The sequence below is a fragment of the Euleptes europaea genome, chromosome 9 (assembly GCF_029931775.1).
Source record: "Euleptes europaea isolate rEulEur1 chromosome 9, rEulEur1.hap1, whole genome shotgun sequence".
Classification (NCBI taxonomy): Eukaryota; Metazoa; Chordata; class Lepidosauria; order Squamata; family Sphaerodactylidae; genus Euleptes; species Euleptes europaea.
The window spans coordinates 55,606,210-55,624,735 of record NC_079320.1 but is presented as its reverse complement, the minus strand read 5'-3'; the positions used below and the strand labels follow the sequence as shown (position 1 = coordinate 55,624,735).

Here is an 18,526-nt window from a genome sequence, read left to right as displayed (position 1 = left end):
TACCCTGAAAATTTGGGAACTCTACCTCCAAAAATGCCCCCACAGGGGTTTTAAATTTTTTCCCCATAGACTATAACGGACCCGAATATTTTCGGGAAACCTGGAAATAAAGCCGAATACCCATATTTAACAGTATGGGTATTCGGCTTATTTGGGGTTTACTAAAAAATCAAGCCCAAAAAACCCAAAATTTACCGATTTTGTTTTTTTGCACAACCCTAATTGCCACTCTTCACGACTACGCCATGTTGGCTCTTGTGGAAAATTTAAGGACTAACAACATTTATTCCGATATAAACATTGGTGCATGAAATGAGACTCTGAAGAAGTAGCTCTGGATCATGGCATTTATTTTGGAATATAATTTGAACAGTCTTTAAAATGTCACGAAGATGCCTGTTTATTCTTTAAAGTAATGTACCATACCATTGGTCTTTCTGGAATTCCCCAATAGAAGGTAGACTGGAAGACCTAAATAGAACCTGGTGAAAAAATCTGCTTTGGACACATTTCCCAAAAGCCACCTGGACAGGTGGTCAAAAGTCAGCACAGAATGTACCCCAGCAGTCTCTTCTGGCATGGGCAATCCCGTGAAGGACATAATATGCCCCCTGCCTTGTCTACAAGTAGCCTACCAAGGTAGCCACGGCAAGCTATCCCAAGTCTTTGTAGCCTGGGGAATCTTGAACACATGAAGCCGCCTTCTACTGAACCAGACCCTTGGGCCATCAAAGTCAGTATTGTCTACTGAGACCGGCAGCGGCTCTTCAGAGTCTCAGGCAGAGGTCTTTTCACATCATCTACTTGCCTGGTCCCTTGAACTGGAGATGCTGGGGATTGAGCCTGGGACCCTTCTGCATGCCAGGCTCTATCACTGAACCACAGCCCCTCTTCAAGGCTCTCCAGGGTCTCACCAGGCAGAGGTCTTGCACATCACCTACTTGCCTAGTCCCTTGAACTGGAGATGCCGGGGATTGAACCTGGGACCCTTCTGCCTGCCAGGCAGGTGCTCTACCACTGAACCACAGCCCCTCTTCAAGGCTCTCCGGGGTCTCAGGCAGAGGTCTTTCACATCACCTGCTTGCCTAGTCCCTTGAACTGGAGATGCCGGGGACTGAACCTGGGACCTTCCGCGTGCCAAGCAGACGCCCTACCACAGAGCCACAGGCCCTCCCCAACCTATTTGGCCTGGTGCGGGTGGAATTAGTGGCGAATAAGAATCGCCCAAGCGGTGCCCACCCCACCCCTCAGAGAAGACTCGTGTTCTCCGACCAACGCTGGCTGCGCGTGGGCAGGGGGCTCCCACCCCCAGCCCTCTTTGACGGCAGAGCGCCGCCGGGTCGGAGGCGGCCCCTCTCCTCCTCGCGGGAAAAGCGCGGGAGCCGCTCACGCGCCCTTGGACGGCGCCGCCGCCGCGCGCGCCCGTCCGCCTGGCAAGCGAGCGGCTCCTCGCGAGGGAGTCCGGGAAGGCGGGAGGCGAGGGAGGGAGAGGAGTGGGAGGGGACAGGGAGGGGACGCCCTCCGCCCGGGCGCCCTCCGTCCTCCCCCCCCCCGTCTCCAGCCACTCACTCGCCTCGGAGGCACAGGCGGAGGGCGCCTCAGCCATGCCCGCGCGCTGCTCAGCCGGCCGGCCGCTGCCCCTTCCCCGCACCCGGGGCAGCCAGGAGGAGGCGACCCCGCGCGGCTGCCCCTCGCCGCCGCCGCCGCGCCCCGTCGCCATCTAGTCCCGTCCCCGCGCAGGGGGGCCGAAGAGGAAGCCTTCCCCTCCGCCCCCCCCCCCCATCTCCATTGGCTCGGGATCTCCGGCCACCTCCGTTGAGCCCTGAGGGAGCCGCGTCGGACGTCCGGCTTCCTGGGGCTTTGGGGGAGGAAAGCTCGCGCGCCCTTTCTGGGGCGAACCTGACGGAGACCCCGAGCCCGCTCGAGGGAGCGGGAGGGACCTCGCCGCGCTCCCGGTGCTGGAAGCGCCCCCCCCCCCCGCCGCCGCCCCCCTCGCTGCACCATGCGCTGGCTGGGATTGCGCTCTCGGGGTTGCTGTCTGGCCGCCGCCGCCGCGCTGGTGCTGCTGCTGCTGCTGGGAGCTCGCCAGCCGGCCACGGCCGCTGCCTATGAATCCGGGCAGGGCTACGACGAGGAGGAGCCCGAGCTGGGGGAGGCCAAGGTAAGCCGGCGCGCCTCGCCTCGCCCCCCACCCCACCCCACCGCCGTCCCGCGAACCCCCCGGCTGCTCCCGCCGGCTCGAGGTGGCCGCCCGCCGCTTCGGCTCCCCGGGCGTCATGTGACCGGATCGCTCGATGGGGACGAGCTTATTCCCCCCCCCTCGACCCACCCTGTCATAGCTGGGGGATCAAAGAGCGGTCAAGGGGGAGGGGGAGGTGCGTTGCGGCGGACACCTTCGGTGCGGGGCCTGGAGACGGCCGGTCCGCTGCGCTCCTGTTGAATGGGAAGAGAAGGGGGTCGGGTGGACCCACGCGGAGTTTGACTGTTGCGGCGTGGATGCAGCGCAAGATGCTCGGGGTGGAGGGTCGCGCTCTGCTGCAAAGGGTGCGTTTGTCTGAATGTTAGGGCAAGAGGTTTGGGGCTTTTGTGGAAGGTTGGGTTTCTGACACTTTTGGCTGTTTCAGCCTGCTGATTTTGGGGTTGATGATCTGTATTTGCACATTTTTACACACACACAGAGAGAGAAGATAGTGTATAAACATATATATATATATATATATATATATATATACACACACACACACACACACACACACACACATATGTATATATATGTATATGTATGTATAAGTTTATACGCGATCTTCCAGTCCATACACTCATGTCTTTACAGTGAGTGTAAACATATATATATATATAAAGTTCATATTCGATCTTCTGGTCCATACAGTCATGTCTTTACAGTGAGGTAAAACAAACTCAATGGATGACTTCTGACCTGCACAATTAAAGCAAGCCATTTCGCCCCTGAGGATGCCTGGATCAGTAATAGCTGTTATTTCTCTTATCTAATGTTTTCATAGGACTTTAAAGTACTGCAAGGACAGATAAGGGCTTGAAGCTCCCTTGCTTCCCCATAAACTGCACAGTCTAGCCTACGAGCTAGCTAGCAAAGGAGGGACTTGGTCTGCGGGGACTGCTGTGTTAGTAGATCCTGGAAGGTAGTAGGATTTCCCAGCTCCTTTATCAAGGGCAACAGTGTGGAACTGCCTGTTGTCTGTGTTCTTGGGAACGGGAAGTGTATGTTGCTGAAACTTTCCAGTTTGGTTCTGAATAGCTGTTGGCTAAAAACTTTGAAAGGCTTTTGGGAAACTGGTGTGTCTGGCAACATGACTGCAATGAAGATTCACAAAAAGAAATAATAAATCCAGGGTGTTTCTGTTTTCTACAGTTTGCTTTGGTGTTTCTGAAAGCAGTTGTAATTTCTAAACAACAACTTGGTTTTCAGGAAATTAACTTGACCTTTCTATTTGAAAGTGCTGTCCATAAAACTCTTAGTTGCCAATAACAGATTCTTGAAAATACAATTTGTATATAAGTGTAGCAAGATGTGAGCATAATATATATTGTAAGCCTTAGTTTTAGTTTAATTTGCTGTCATTTTATCAAGTGAAAAAAGAGGTTTATAAAATAAGTTTCTGGGCAAACTGTAGCCCTTGGACATTTCCAGATATTGCTGTCAGTTTTAGCTGTAATAGCTAATCACCTCACACTGCAGAATAAAGATTTACTTGGTGTTTGTTTTCTGTGATCCTTGTGTGTGTGAACATGCAGCCAGCTTCCTACAGAAAGCTATTTGCCAAAATGTTTACCAAAATATAAGAACAGAAGGAACCTACAGGAACTTGTTACCTAGAAGTGTACATGTCCATTGACAGAGGCTGAAGTTGATTACTTTAGCTATAATGAATTTCTAAGAAATTTGCAGGATAACTACATTAAATGTTGGTCTTGTGATTGCTACAGTCTTACAGAGCCCTTAGCAAGAACTGAAGAGTATAAGACAGGACTTAACTTTGCAAGTGTTTCTTACAGCGTGGAGGTAATACATTTACATCAGCAATGTAGGAACTTGTCACTATGCTCTATACTTTTATGAAATTCAGAGACTCTGTGAGTAACCTGGAATAATAAAGCAAAGGAAGTGAAATGTACATCAACCGAGAAGGCAGTGGAATACTGGGCATTAAGTAGATTGAATGATTTTTGTTAGGGATGAAAAATCTGTGTTCTGTGTACGCGTGGGGAGCTATACATACATTCCTTCAGGTCCTGATTGGGCAGTTTTGTTACCTTGACTGTGATGTGTCTGGCTAGCATAACTGATTTTAGTAGAACAATTCAAGTGAAAACAATTGGAAGGATTTAGTCCCTGTTTATTCTGCGTATTTGTCCCAGTGTGATGAAAGAAGGCTGAAGGGAAATTCTGAAGGGAAAAAAAAGATTAGATAAGTAAACTGTAAGTAATTATTTCAAGGAAAATGCAATTATGCTGTCAACGTAAAATTACTTTTCTCAGTTCACATTTTAAAATGTAGTGTTTTAGGGCTTTGTGTATTTATTGATATTAGGCTTTCACTTTTACCTTTTCCTTATGTCATATTTTTAGCTGTTGAGTAGTATATCTGCAACCATATTTAACCTGTGTGGAGTAGCAGTTAGTGTTGGATCAGGCCTGTGGATATGTTGGCTTAAATCCCTGAGTATCTTTGGGCCAGTTACTCTCAGCCTAACCTACCTCTCAGAGTTGTTGTGAGCATGTATGCTGTCCTGAACTTTTTGGGAAAAGAGCAAGATAAAATGTGCTAAATAAGCAATACCTACCCATATTATACCATCTATACATTTAATATTGAGTAGTTTATTCCCATTGGTATAAATATATTGTATGTGTAAAGTGCCATCACGTCGCAGCCAACTTATGGAGTCCTGTCAAGAGGACGGCAAGCAAAGTGAGAAGCAGAGTCTTGTCACTGCCTTCCACTGCAGAGTCTTCCTTGGTGGTTTCCTTTCCAAGTACTGAACGTACTAACTTCTGAGATCTGATGAGACTGCGCTATACTATGCCACCTCCCCTTCTATAAATACGTTGTGTGTGTGAAGTGCTGTCAAGTTGCAGCCGACTTATGGTGACCCCTTTTGGGGTTTTCATGGCAAGAGACTAACAGAGGTGGTTTGCCAGTGCCTTCCTCTGCACAGCAACCTTGGTATTCCTTGGTGGTCACCCATCCAAATACTAACCAGGGCTGACCATGCTTAGCTTCTGAAATCTGACAAGATCAGGCTAGCCTGGGCCATCCAGGTCAAGGCATAAATACTTTACCCATATTAATACTAACTGGGTTGTATCTTTTTGAATATAGAGATAGAATGTCGATCTGCTTTCCTAATCATTGCACCATTCATCAAAATTAAGAATTTTATTTAGCCAGCTTTTCCACTGTTGAAAAGGGAGGATGGGGACCCCTTTTACCACCAAAAAAACTGTGGGGGACGTCATGGGATCTGCATGAACAAAAGCCATGCATGACTAGCTGGAGGAGAAATGAGTGAGACTGAGCAAAAAAAAAAAAGTCTGGATCCAACCCTATGATTTGTATATTCATAGTATGGTGTAGTAGTTAGGAGCAGTGGATTCTAATCCGGAGAAGCAGGTTTGATTCCTCACTCCTCCACATGAGCGGCAGACTCTCATCTGGTGAACCAGGTTGGTTTCCCCACTCTTCCATATGGAGCCAGCTGGGTGACCTTGGGTTAGTCACAGTTCTCTCAGAACTCTCACCCTCACCTACCTCACAAGGTGTCTGTTGTGGGGAGAAGAAGGGAAGGAGATTGGTAAGCTTGTTTGATTCTCCTTAAAAGGTAGAGAAAATCGGCACATAAAAACCAACTCTTCGTCTTCATCATCATCATCATCATAATGTATAGCTTTCAGATGCTATCATCTCTGAGGAAAGGATAAATAACCATTGAAAAATCTGTCATTTCTCACTAGTTAACCTGTAACTATTTTGAGAGCTTGAGACAGAACCTTATAAGGAGGTACTCTGCAGGGTTAAAAAGAACGGAAACTATTTGTTGTCTCTTCTGAATGGTATTCCCAAATTCCATAGGAGATTATTAGGTTGGAAAACGACATATTTAGCATGTATTTATTTTTCATACACATCTCATTCTAGTCTCCCATCTTGGCCCTGGTTAGGTCCCTGCTTGTTTGACTTCAACAATGCTGCCACCTCAGGATCATCCCAGTTCATTCACTGGGCCATTTTTTAAACTGTTTTACCGCATGGAAACAGTGTTGGAGGGAGTTATTTCCCCCGTTTTTTGCTATTCCATGTGGGGCAGCAAAAATGGAGAAATAACTCCACCCCACGCTGTTTCAGCACGGGAAAATGGCTTGGGGGAGGAAAGGCAGGAGCCCTTTCTCCTTCCTCTCTCTCGGAAGTGTTTCAAGCCCATTTGGGCTCTTCTTTATCCTTTAAAAGCCATTTCCTGCTGCTGCTGTGAGGCTGCAGGGAACCCAATTTGGGTCTGGATAAACCGAATTGCATCCTGGTTCCCTGGACCCAGCTCATTAAAAAAACTTGAACGTGTAGTTTGGGCCTGAGAAACAAGCAACTGATGAACTTGTACAGCACACTGTCAATAAAATCTACTTTTTTGTTTCTTGAGTAATATATTTAACATAATCGGATCAATATTAAAGTTTAGAAATCAATAACATATGTGTTTGTTACTTTAAAAGAATTAGGGCCAAAGAAAATGTGGCAGCAGCATATCTGATTTTAAAATGCAGATCTGATCCAATCTTGTGGAGTCTGTCTCCTGATTTCAAGAGTGGGATTTAAAGATTTTGTGCACTGAATCCCTAGCATGATTTACCTCTTATGGTCTCTGTTTCTACAGACACTATTCTTTTAGCAGGACATATTCTGGAAATGAACCTAGCTGGGAGAAAAGTGCTTGGAAGAGGGGGACTTGGAGGAAGCAAGGATCATCCATCATCTGTTGCCTGTACACTTATTTCAGTTTGGACTCCACCCCTCATTTCATATTATATATGATTAGGGCAGATCCACTTTAAAAAAACATAGATTGTCACATGTAGTTGCACTCTACCAAATTGCACCTGTTTTTCTTATTTGGGTGTTTTTTATGTTTTATTAAGCTAGAACTACAATCCTGTATTCAGTTTCTGGGAGGTAAATCTCTTTCATCTTTGTGGGACTTACTTCTGAGTAAACATTCCTAACGGCATGCTGAGTGTTTTACCTATATTAATGATTGATTTTAATTATTTATATATGCCTTCATAAAAATGAGGTCAAAACAATCAGGAAAAGCTAATGCTTCGCAATTAATTAAAACCTATACAACCAGAACTGGGAATAATAAAAGCAGCAGTAGTAAATTTAGAAGAAGATAATATCAAAATACAAATCAACACGGATTTAGTATCAGGTAAAAAATGAAGTTATTAAATCAGAAACACATGGCCCCAGGCTTACCTGGAGCCGAGGTTGGGGACCCGGGCAGGGGAGAAAGTGGCTGTTGCTAGGCAGGGCGGCCGGCTGGAGCGGCAAAAGATCGGCCACAAGGCAAGAAGCCCAAGGATGGGGCCCAGCCAATCACAGCCCAGCTCCAGGCTCAGTTCGGGCTATAAAAGGAGCCTGACAGGCGGGGAAGAGCGGTCTGTCTTCAACTTTGTCCCACGCACCCTTCACTATATTAAAGTTTGCTTGTTAAAGTTGTCACAACTTGGCGGTGTAGGCATGGGACTGGATTCGTTTGAGGGGCGAGTGGCCTGCGTGCCCCTCTATGCCAATTTGGGGACCTCAATAAGGGGTTTTGAAGGAGGCTCGGGTGCCCAGCTCGGGGGCAACAGGCGGGAGCCTCTACTGAGTGGCGGGGGAACCACCAAGTGGCGGAAGCCCAGGTGTTCTCCCAGCTCCGCCATCCTTTCCAGCCCTCCCAGTGGGATCGTTGGGAAGAATTCATTATCAGCTCGCAAGGTGGTGGCTGATACCTTTTCCAGTTCCCATGCCACGCCAAGGCACAAACAGCTGTTAGCCAAATAAAGTTGTGGCCATTCATCCAAAAGAATATTGTGTCCGAGTTTTATTGTTAATTTAAAAGGGGGGTTGGCAGGGAAAAAGCAACTGAAACCCAACTTAGCCCTGGGTCAGCAACACAGAACTAAAACTAACTGTACTTACACAGAGATAACCTCAAAAAAGTTAATCACTAAAATCCTGGGAGAATAAAAATGTTTCACCTGGTTCCTAAAAGGCAGCAGTGAAAGTGCCTGATGAATAGTTACCAGGAAGAAGTTTCATAGACATGGTACCACTACAGAAAAGGTTTTGACCCACTTCACCTCAAGACATGGGGATGCACATAAGAGGGTAATTATAAACATAAGTTTAAACATAAGCTTAAACATTCAGGCAAGTGTGGTATAGTAGTTAGGGAAGTGATGGCAAACCTTTTAGAGACCGAGTGCCCAAACTGCAACCCAAAACCCACTTATTTATCGCCAAGTGCCAATACGGCAATTTAACCTGAATACTGAGGTTTTAATTTAGAAAAAAACAACTCATACATTCACATATTTTTATTGATATTCCCTTCTTGGGGAATTTGCATAAATAAGAGGCTTAAAGCTGGGCTGGCTAAGGGCAAGGAAGACTCCTCTATCATAGAATCATAGTAGGGCTGTCGATTCGGTTCGGCCCGAACCGAAAAACAGCCAAATTTCCCCTGATTCGGCAGTTTTTAGTTCAGGACGAACCGAACTCAAAAATGGCGGGAAACCGGGGGAGCCTAATTCAGCGAGTTCGGGAGTTCATGAATAAATCCGGCAAATTCGGGGCCATCAGTAAGCAGCATAACCGTCAGTAAGCAGCATTCTCCTCCCCCGGCCAATCAGTGGCCAAGCTGGGTCTTCTTCTGGCCAATCAGTCAGGATTGAGCACTGGAGGAATTAGCTGATGGGCGGCTGGGCCGGGCCGGGGAGAGAGAGAGAGTGAGAGAAATCCTTGTGTGTGTGGGGGGATGCTTGTGCACATTCGCTCCTTTCCATGGCTGCAGGGTGCGCATTTTTGGGGTTACAGATCCCAAACTTTCAACGGAGCTTTAGACAAGTCTTCTTAAGAGACCCCCCAAGTTTTGTAGACTTTGGGTCAGGGGGTCCTGAGATATGGGCTCCACCCCTTTTCCCTTCCCCCCTTTTCCATTTCTGTGGCTGCAGGGGGCGCATTTTTGGGGGTACAGACCCCAAACCTTCAGGATATCTTCAGACGAGCCTTCTTAAGAGACCCCCCAAGTTTTGTAAAGATGGGTTCAGTGGGGGCAGAAATATCGGCTCCCCCCCTTTTCTCTTTCTGTGGCTGCAGGGGGCGCATTTTTGGGGGTACAGACCCCAAACCTTCAGCGGAGCTTCAGACAAGGCTTCTTAAGAGACCCCCCAAGTTTTGTAAACATTGGGTCAGGGGCCCCCGAGATATGGGCTTTCCCCTTTTCCCTATTGGGATGAATGGATCACCCCATCCTGTATGCATCTCCAGAGCAAAACGTCCCCTGCTTAAATGGAATCATCTTGGATTACCCAGTCCTCCTCCCAGCCCCTCCTAATGGAACAGAAGACAGCCACAGTAAGACCCCTTTGGGGGCTTTAATCTATACTTTTTCTCCTGTGTGTGTGTGGGGGGGGGGAGAAAGCAGAGTCTGTGTGTGTGTGGGGAGGGAGCAGTTTCTGTGGGTGGGGGGGAAGTCAAAGGGGGCTTTCGCCCGTTCTGCCTGGGGGTGTGTGCCCCCTTGAATCTCTCTCTCCCTGGTTTGAGGGAGGGCGCCAGCGTCAGCACAGGCTTGGGGAGCATGGGCTTGGGGAGAAGGAGCACCGCACCATGGCAACACGGCACAGACCTAGGCAGACGCGAGGGCTCCGTGCATGCCCACAGAGAGGGCTCGGCGTGCTGCTTGTGGCACGCGTGCCATAGGTTCACCAACACGGAGTTAGGGTATTTGCCAGGCTCTGATCAGGAAACTCATGTTCCCCCCACTTAGCTGTGAAACTCCCTGAGTGACATTGGGCCAGTTATTCTGTCTTAGGATCTATCTATATGTTACAAAATCATGATATCCTGAGGATTTTCATAAGATTTGCACCCCTCCTTGCAACTCAGATCCCAGGCCCACAGGGGCCTGATTTGGATAAGGATACTTTGGAATGGGAAGACAGAGCTTATGCTTTCCTGCAATGCCATTGCCGAGTCTGAAATTGCCTTGGGAGCGCTTTTTGCCCCATTGGGTACTCCACTTGTGTTGATGGAATATAATCAGGTTTCCCCAACAGGACAAATAACACCCCCCAGGGCCATTTCAGGCTAGGAAAATTGCATGGGATTTCACCTCATGTGTCATGATCTAAACTGGGGTCCCTTGTGCCTGGGGATTTGAGTTCCAAGCATGAAACTTATAATGTCTTATTGCAAACTTTTGTAGCAGACCTAAGCACTTTGTGTGTGTAGTTAGACTCTCAATCTAATCTACCTCACAGGGTTGTTATGAAGATGAAATAGAGGAGGAGGAGAGAATAATGTACATCACCCTTGAGTCTTTGGAAGTAGAGCAAAGTAAAAATAATTAAAAGGCAGGAAGAAGGCAAAGCTTAAGGTATATAAGCTGAGACCATTTATGATTCAAAAGCTCTTTCCAATGCTTCACATTATGCTTGGAAATAAAGCAACTGTCAGTGTAGGCCCTGTAAGACTGGTGAGATGAATTCTCAACCCAATATATCAGTCAGCAAGTTCACAGGCAGTCTTCAATTACAGCTCGAAGCAGTGTGCACTTCAGGAATTGAGTCTGAGTATGATCAGAGCTCTTTGTGCTGTAGATGAGACTTGTATGTCCATTTGGAGCAACTGATCTAGACTTTTCATAGAGAGCACACCCTAACTGAAAAATAGCACTTACTGGTGCTTGTTGACCAGTAGTATCTCAGTAGTTAATTTATTGCCCCTTATTTGATTCGGGTATCCTCCAGATACATGTTCAGAATGTCCACTTTCTTACCTGCTGAAAAGGAAAAGTAGAGTTAAGTGTCAACACTAATGTAACTAATGACAATTCTCTCCAACTCACCACATGACCTCCCTCAGTGATTTCATATAGATGTTGAGAAGATTTGGGGACAGGATAGAACCTTACAGGAAGGACCCTTTGGTATTTGTGCTCATGTATTAGTCCTCCAGCACCACCTTTTGCTACCAGCTAACTGAATAAGACCAGGCCCACTTGAACATGGTGTTATGTACTCATCTTGAGCAACTGGTCCAAGTTCCCCAAGTCTTACACTAAACTAATTGGAAATAATAACAGATGTTGTCTGGTTCTCTTTCATAGTAAATGTAAAAATCCTTTCTTTTCAATATCAGTGTTAAGTTTTTCTCATCATTCCTTAAAAAACAAAGTGAATTGTTATTTGTGTTTTTAGTCTGTAAGCTATTTTTAAGTACCGACAGTTGGACTAGACATTAAAGGGAAAAAATAATCTGCTGTTAAAATCCTAAAATCTTGGATCCTAGTAGAACGCGGGAAACATCATCTGTTAAGAATATGTCTTCATTTGATTTGCAGTTACAATTGATACAATTCCCTTTTCCTATAATTATTTCTACAGACACCCTTGGTTATTGGTTATTGGTTATTGTGAAGTACTAGGTTATTTTGTTATTATATATACACACACACACACACACACACACACACACACACACACACACACACACACATATATATATATATATATATATATATATATATATATATATATATATAATTCTGTATGCACCCGTTTGTATTTTTCTTTTTCTTTTGTTTTGTACTATATATATATATATACACACACACACACACACACACACACAACCTTATACAATGAAATAATAATATTCAAAGTACCCTTAGAACCCACCACCCACCTAGAACAGTGACCCTCCACCCTAGGTTATTTTGTTATTGTATAAGTTATTTTGTTATTGTACAGTGTAAAAAGTAAATGTATTAATAAACTGTGGGAAAGAAGCTACCAAGTTCTGTTTGTTTCTGACACTCTTTAGAGAATGTATTTTATCTCTGAATATCTTTATAAGGGCACTATGAAATCTTGCAGTGCAATAGGATCCAGGATAGAAGCTCCATTCTTACTCAGCCAAAGACAATAGGTTAGTCTTTATGGTGCTACTAGACTCATGCCCAGTTTTGTTGCAACAAACTAACATGGCTAACTCTCTGGAATTATAATGGTAGAAATTTGAAGAAATTAGCTCTAATTCATGATACCTCATGCTGTTATAAATTGTGTTAGTCTTTAAGATTCTACAGGACTCCTGTGTAATTCTGTCTTTCTGTTGTCTGTTCTATAGTGTAAAATACTTGGGGGCAGGGTCTGGAGCATTATTTACACTTACAATGCTCTGTAAAGTGCCATGAACAATGATGGTGCTGTATATCATCATCATCATCATTCAAGATGAAGAGGCATATAAGTATACTTCGTAGTTTAAAAGTTGCCATGGGCTTTGTTAGCAAGAATGACAGACAGGAAATACGTGAGCAGCTTAATTTGCAACTTGAACAACAATGAATCAAGAAAAACAAGGAAAATCCTGCTAGTTAGCAGAAGAGTAACATCTCACTGAGTCTGCTGTCTTCTCTACACACAGTTGTTTAAGGACTGGGCATGCCCAGAGGTGCAAGCCGAGTATCAGCTCAGCAGAAGACCAGCTAGTGAAGAGAAAAGAACTGCTTGGCAACTAGAAGCTTCCCCTCCCTTTCTTGTTTCTTCTGTTGTATTTTTCTTTCTCTGAATTGTTAACTGCTTTAAGTCTCCATTGAGGAGAAAAGCAGAATATAAATATATTATAAACAAGTGAGGGATATACAAGGACTTCTCATTTCCTCCTCCCCCACTATGGGGGAATCTCATTTCCTCCTCCCCCACTATGTCTGCTTTTTCCTCCCTGGAAGCCCTCATACCCTCTCCCCTTTTCTTGCTTCCCACTCACCAGCCAACCTTACTTTATCTATACCTCCAGCTTCAACTTTCTTCTTCCCTTCCCCTGGCAACCTATAACTGGGAACGCTATGGCCCTGTTGCCACTGGTCTGGGTGCAGTTGTGGGGTGAGGAACCTGTAAGGACTTGCAGAGGACACCTAATTTTACCATATCTCTCTCCCACACTATTTTCTCTTTTACCCCTACTGGCAACCTTTCCCTACTTCCTTCTCTCCTTGCACCCACCAACCAAGCTACCTTTTTATCTGCCATCTTCTGCTATGCATATTATTCATTTATTTATTCCCCACCTTTCACCACAATGAAGGCTCTAAGTAGATCCTAGACTGAAAGTCTAACAACTACACCACACTGGCTTTTGTAGAGTGGCTGCTGTTGAACAGTAATAAGCAGCCAGTCCTGGGTGAGTCCTGTAAGTTGGGTGGTAGCAAGTCACCTGATAGTTACTGTTGGACCTGGCCCCAATTAGTCCTCACTCAAAGGACAAAACAGCATTGGAATGGTCCCATCACCCATCTTTTTCCGGGCAGAAACTGAGGCTTGAATACTGTTGTGATTGCTTAGCAATGGCCACTGAGGGCATCTTTTTCTTAAAGTTACAGTCACTTTTTTACCATTTTGAGAGGTGTCAAAGAGAGACAGATATGGTCCAAAATAGTTCAGGTAGTTTGTTTTATTTTTAGTGGCATAATAAACTATTTTCATTCTGTTTATATTAGATGGACAAGCATTGGCATGAAAAACGCTGCTTAATTGGCACTCTATAAATTGCAATTAATCAACATTAAAAATAATTGTACATGGACCATGAACTTGGTCTCAAGAGGCTGATGATAAGACTGTAATCAGGAGTGGTTTCAATGGGTAAAAAAATGAGGAGCGGGCTTAATTTTATGAAATCCTGTCTCAGTGTAGGACATTGTTGGACTAGATAACTTGCACAAAATGGAAATACTACATCTTTTTGGATTCTTTTCCTAGAGTGTTTCTCACATGCAGATACATACCAGATTCTTTCTGGAACTGCCTTTGCTATTAAACCAATTCCAAGTGGCCACATGTCTAGCTGCTTTTAACAGTTTGGCATCCAACACCTTCCTTTTCTACATTAGCCAATCTGCTATTATAGAATATTCTTTTGCCACAGGAGTGCCCCCTGGTGGCTAGTCAAGCCATGGTAGCTATATCTTTGAACTATTCTACTCACTTTTGCTTTGGGAAATACCAGAATTGCCCACCGTTAAACGCATGTGTGCACATGCATCTTTAAATTTTCATATACATATGTCTGAGATCTGGATGATATACTAGGTAGAACTACGCTTAAATATAGCTAATAAAGAGAGTGGAGGTTTTGGCTTTATAAAAATATTGGTTTTATTCTATATTTGTCCAAATGTTTTGCAATCAATAAAAGAAAAGTGGAAACTGGTTCATAACCCCAGACAGCTCTGTACATATTTCAGAATGAAATTCCCTGTAGATTTTTGGCTAAAATATTCTGCAGATCCTTTGGCTTTATTCTTGATTTGTGTTGCAATGTAGCTTTTTAACCCATTTCATCATTCTGGAATGTTTTAAGCTTGTAACAGTTACAAGAAAAGTTGCTGTTTGGGTTCCAAAGTGTGACCTATATGACCCAAAACAATCCAGATGATTACTTTGATTGACATAGTGGTGGTGATAGAAGAAGAAGAGATGGTTTTTATACCCTGATTTTCTCTACCTTTAAGAAGTCTCAAACCAGCTAACAATCACGTTCCCTCCCTCTCCTCACAACAGACACCTTGTGAATTAGGTGGGGCTGAGAGAGTTTGGAGAGAAGTGTGACTAGCCAAGGTCACCCAGCAGGCTTCATGTGTAGGAGTGGGGAAACCAACCTGGTTCACCAGATTAGAGTCTGCTGCTCATGTGGAGGAGTGGGGAATCAAACCAAGTTCTCCAGATTAGTGTCCACTGCTCTTAACCACTGCACCATGGTTAGCAGGTTCTGCAGTACTGAAGTATTCTTTCCAGGCCAGCATGAGGCAGAACAATCAGCAAAGTGAACAGGCAATCCTGGCTATGTAACCTGTCCAGATGTTAGACAGAGAAGAAGAAGAAGAGTTGGTTTTTATATGCCGACTTTCTCCACCATGTAAGGAAGAATCAAACCAGCTTACAACCACCCTCCCTTCCCCTCCCCACAACAGACACCCTGTGAGGTAGGTGGGGCTGATAGAGTGTGACTAGCCCAAGGTCATCCAGCTGGCTTAATGTGTAGGGGTGGGGAAACAAATCCAGTTCACCAGATTAGAGTCCGCCACTCATGTGGAGGAGTGGGGAATCATACCTGGTTCTCCAGATCAGAGTCCACCAATCCAAACCACTGCTCTTAACCACTACACCATGCTTGCACAGACATGTTCTGTGGTTACCTGGATAGAAAGGCACAGCAAAGTGCAATGTTGATGCTAATGACTTTAAACTTAGAATAATGGTGATGACATTGGGGCAAGTAGAATGAGTCAACAGCAGGTAGTTGGCAGTGACTAGAAAAAGCCCAGGTGAAGCATGCTGATATGGATTTCTGCTTCCCCCATATTTGAAAGCGTGTTCTGTAGTATTTAACTTTTCTCAGTATAGGCAGTTTCTTTCTGAACTTCAAATGTTTTTGCCAGCAAAAAACAAACAAACAAACATAAAACTGAATGCATATTTAGTTAACCCAACATGTTTGCTAGATCATTCCAGGAAAACACATTCTATAATATAATTATGTCTAACAAGAATGACTGAGATTGTAATGAGTGCTGCGGTCCCCCCCCCACTTCCACCCCATCATGAATAGCAGTCTTCTGCTGCTAGTGTATACTAGTTGGTGGGTGGGGGTAGAATTATAGATCTGCTCATTTAGTGATCCAACATGTTAAATGCAACCCACCAGCTATTTGCCAAAGTCATGCAGCAAATTCTAAGGTTGTTATATAAGGTAGGTCAGGGGAACAGGAGTCAATTTAGTATATGTTATATATTTATTTTATTTCGAGAATATAAGTGTTCCCTCTTCAAATAACATGTTGAAATGTATGTATTAAAAGTACTGATTAGTAGAAGGGTGCCTTAATTTTTGGAATCCGCGTGTTGGATCCTGCCATGTGATCCTGGAAGAGATGTCATACTTAATATAATTCTATTTGTATGTTTATCCGGTTTGAATATGATTTGATCAAATAAGGTCATTAGTGGCAGGAGTTACTAAAATATTCCTTACACTATGTCTTGGGTATGCAGAAACACAAGAAGGGATACAACTAAGCTGACTCAGCGCAAGGGCTATGTGCAATGATTTCTTGTATTTACACTCATTCAAGAGCTCTTGTGTGAGTGGAAATGTTCCATGGAAACCAAACCATGTTTTGCTGTTCCACAGCCAACCTGCTTTGTGTATTCCTCTGGCTAATACACTAATACAAAGCTGGTACTAAGAATAAAGAAGAAGAGTTAGAAGTTTTACGTCCTGGATTCTCAGCTGGGTTCCTTGTCTATCCCATAATGCAAATGTCATTTGTGGATTAGTTGTGATTACAGATGTGCAAATTAATGAAATCCCTCTGAAGTTTTTCCCCCTAGTGTGGGTTAAGAGGTTGCCTACTTTTGTCCCAGATGTTCAATATAAATACCACTTACTTTAAAATGTTATGACTTCATATTACTTTGTATACATTTTTGTCAGTTGACAGTTTATACTCAGTGGTACCTTGTGTTGTCTAAACTGAACTGTGGTCCTGACAGGCAGTTCCTTGCAGTTTGATAGACATCTTGCCTACTTCTTGAGTAAGGATGTTTCCAAATGAATAGAATTTCTCCCAAATGCATTTTGTCATAACAGAGCTATTTGTGATGGTTACTAATGGACTCAGATTGAACAGAATTGATTAAATAGGCATTTGTCTATGAAGATGCATGCTACCATAAAGTGACAGTAATTAGTCCTTTTTCTCAAGAGAGGACTTGAGGGAAATTTGTTTTTTAAGTTATTAAGCAGTTTTCAGAATGGGCCTTTCCTTTTCCAAATCAGCAATTTACAGTAGCACTCTTGAACTGTCAAAGTATACTGAGATTTCCAGTTCATAAGCATCAGACTCTTGACAGCCGAATGGCTTGAGATAGAAATGGCAGCTGCCATTCTATCCTTCAACTGGTATGCAAATTACAACCGTGCCAAAATGTGCAGATGCAAGTATTTTGCAAGGGTCCACAATGGAATAATTACCTTAAAATTCCCAGTCATAAGAGTCAATTGTATTGTGAGGGTAGAATGGAGTCTTACAAAATATGAAGGGCAGAGCTATATAATTCTGTTTTCTCTTACTTTAAATATACTGGTTGGACTTTATCGCCAATACTGTGTCTTGTTATTGGCATATGTGTTTTTAAGAAGTATGAATACATACTGAAGCAAAGAGAATGTGACCAAGGGGACTTTCTCTGCCAGGAGTTCATTATGTTAGGTTTGACTTAGACGGTGTGCTTTACCCAAGAAAACAGATCTCTCACATTCAGAACCACTCAATCCCTCCTTCTCTCACAGGCATGCATATGTATAAAGACATGTACATTCTGTGTGTACCCAAACATTTACATGTAACCTTTCCTTCCATTGTCCAATGCTGCTCTAGATCTAGAGAGTAGCTGTAATAAGAAACTGTTTTTGAGTATGGGAGGAGGCAGATCTTCTCACTTTTTAGTTTGTATTTTTTTTCCTGGCAAGTCTCTAACTCTCAATACTACCCAAGTTCAACAGAAACTCCATCCCATTAAAAGTACAACTACTTTTCCTGTGAATGTCATTATCTTTCAAAGTTTTGAGATGTAAGGTTGGCACCTGAAGAGCTCCAAAACAAGGAGCACATTGTAAGAATGTAAGATGTTTTCTGGATCAGGATAATCATCTAGCATCGGAGATTCTCTAATGTGTAGCTGAAAAAGAGTAAGGTATTTTAGGGCATTTTTTCAGCTCAAATATATTGAATTCACATCCGTAGTGTGTACCATTCAAGACATAATGATGGCTCACTCTACATTCCCTATGGATGCTTTCAGTATTAGGTAGCTCGTAAGCAAATTCAGTACTTGAAATAATTTAATAATGCACAATATCTGTGCAGACCAAAAAAGATTTAATGCTCACATTATCATTTAAAACATAGATAGGCTGTCACTGTTTTGAGAGAAGAGTAACATGAAGCCTAAACCCATCCTGTCTATATTACTTTCTCCTTTTCTTTCAATTCAGTTAGAGCAGGGATGGGGGACCTTTTTTCCACCAAGGGTCATTTGGATATTTATAACATCATTCGCGGGCCATACAAAATTATCAACTTAAAAATTAGCCGATCATGCCCCAAGCAGGCAGGTGCCTCAGACGACACCCCTCCCCCCCGGCATGGGCAAGCAGGC

The 18,526-nt window shown here is 44.0% G+C and overlaps 1 protein-coding gene across 2 annotated transcripts in view; it reads left to right on the top strand.

The window, feature by feature from the left end:
• The first annotated feature begins 2,002 nt into the window (after window positions 1-2,002).
• VEGFC (vascular endothelial growth factor C) overlaps window positions 2,003-18,526 on the top strand; it is a 54,231-nt gene continuing 37,707 nt past the window's right edge. For both annotated transcript variants that reach the window (XM_056855464.1, XM_056855463.1), the window contains exon 1: window positions 2,003-2,161. In XM_056855464.1, coding sequence (XP_056711442.1) covers window positions 2,003-2,161 — 159 coding nt within the window. The remainder of the gene's footprint in view (window positions 2,162-18,526) is intronic.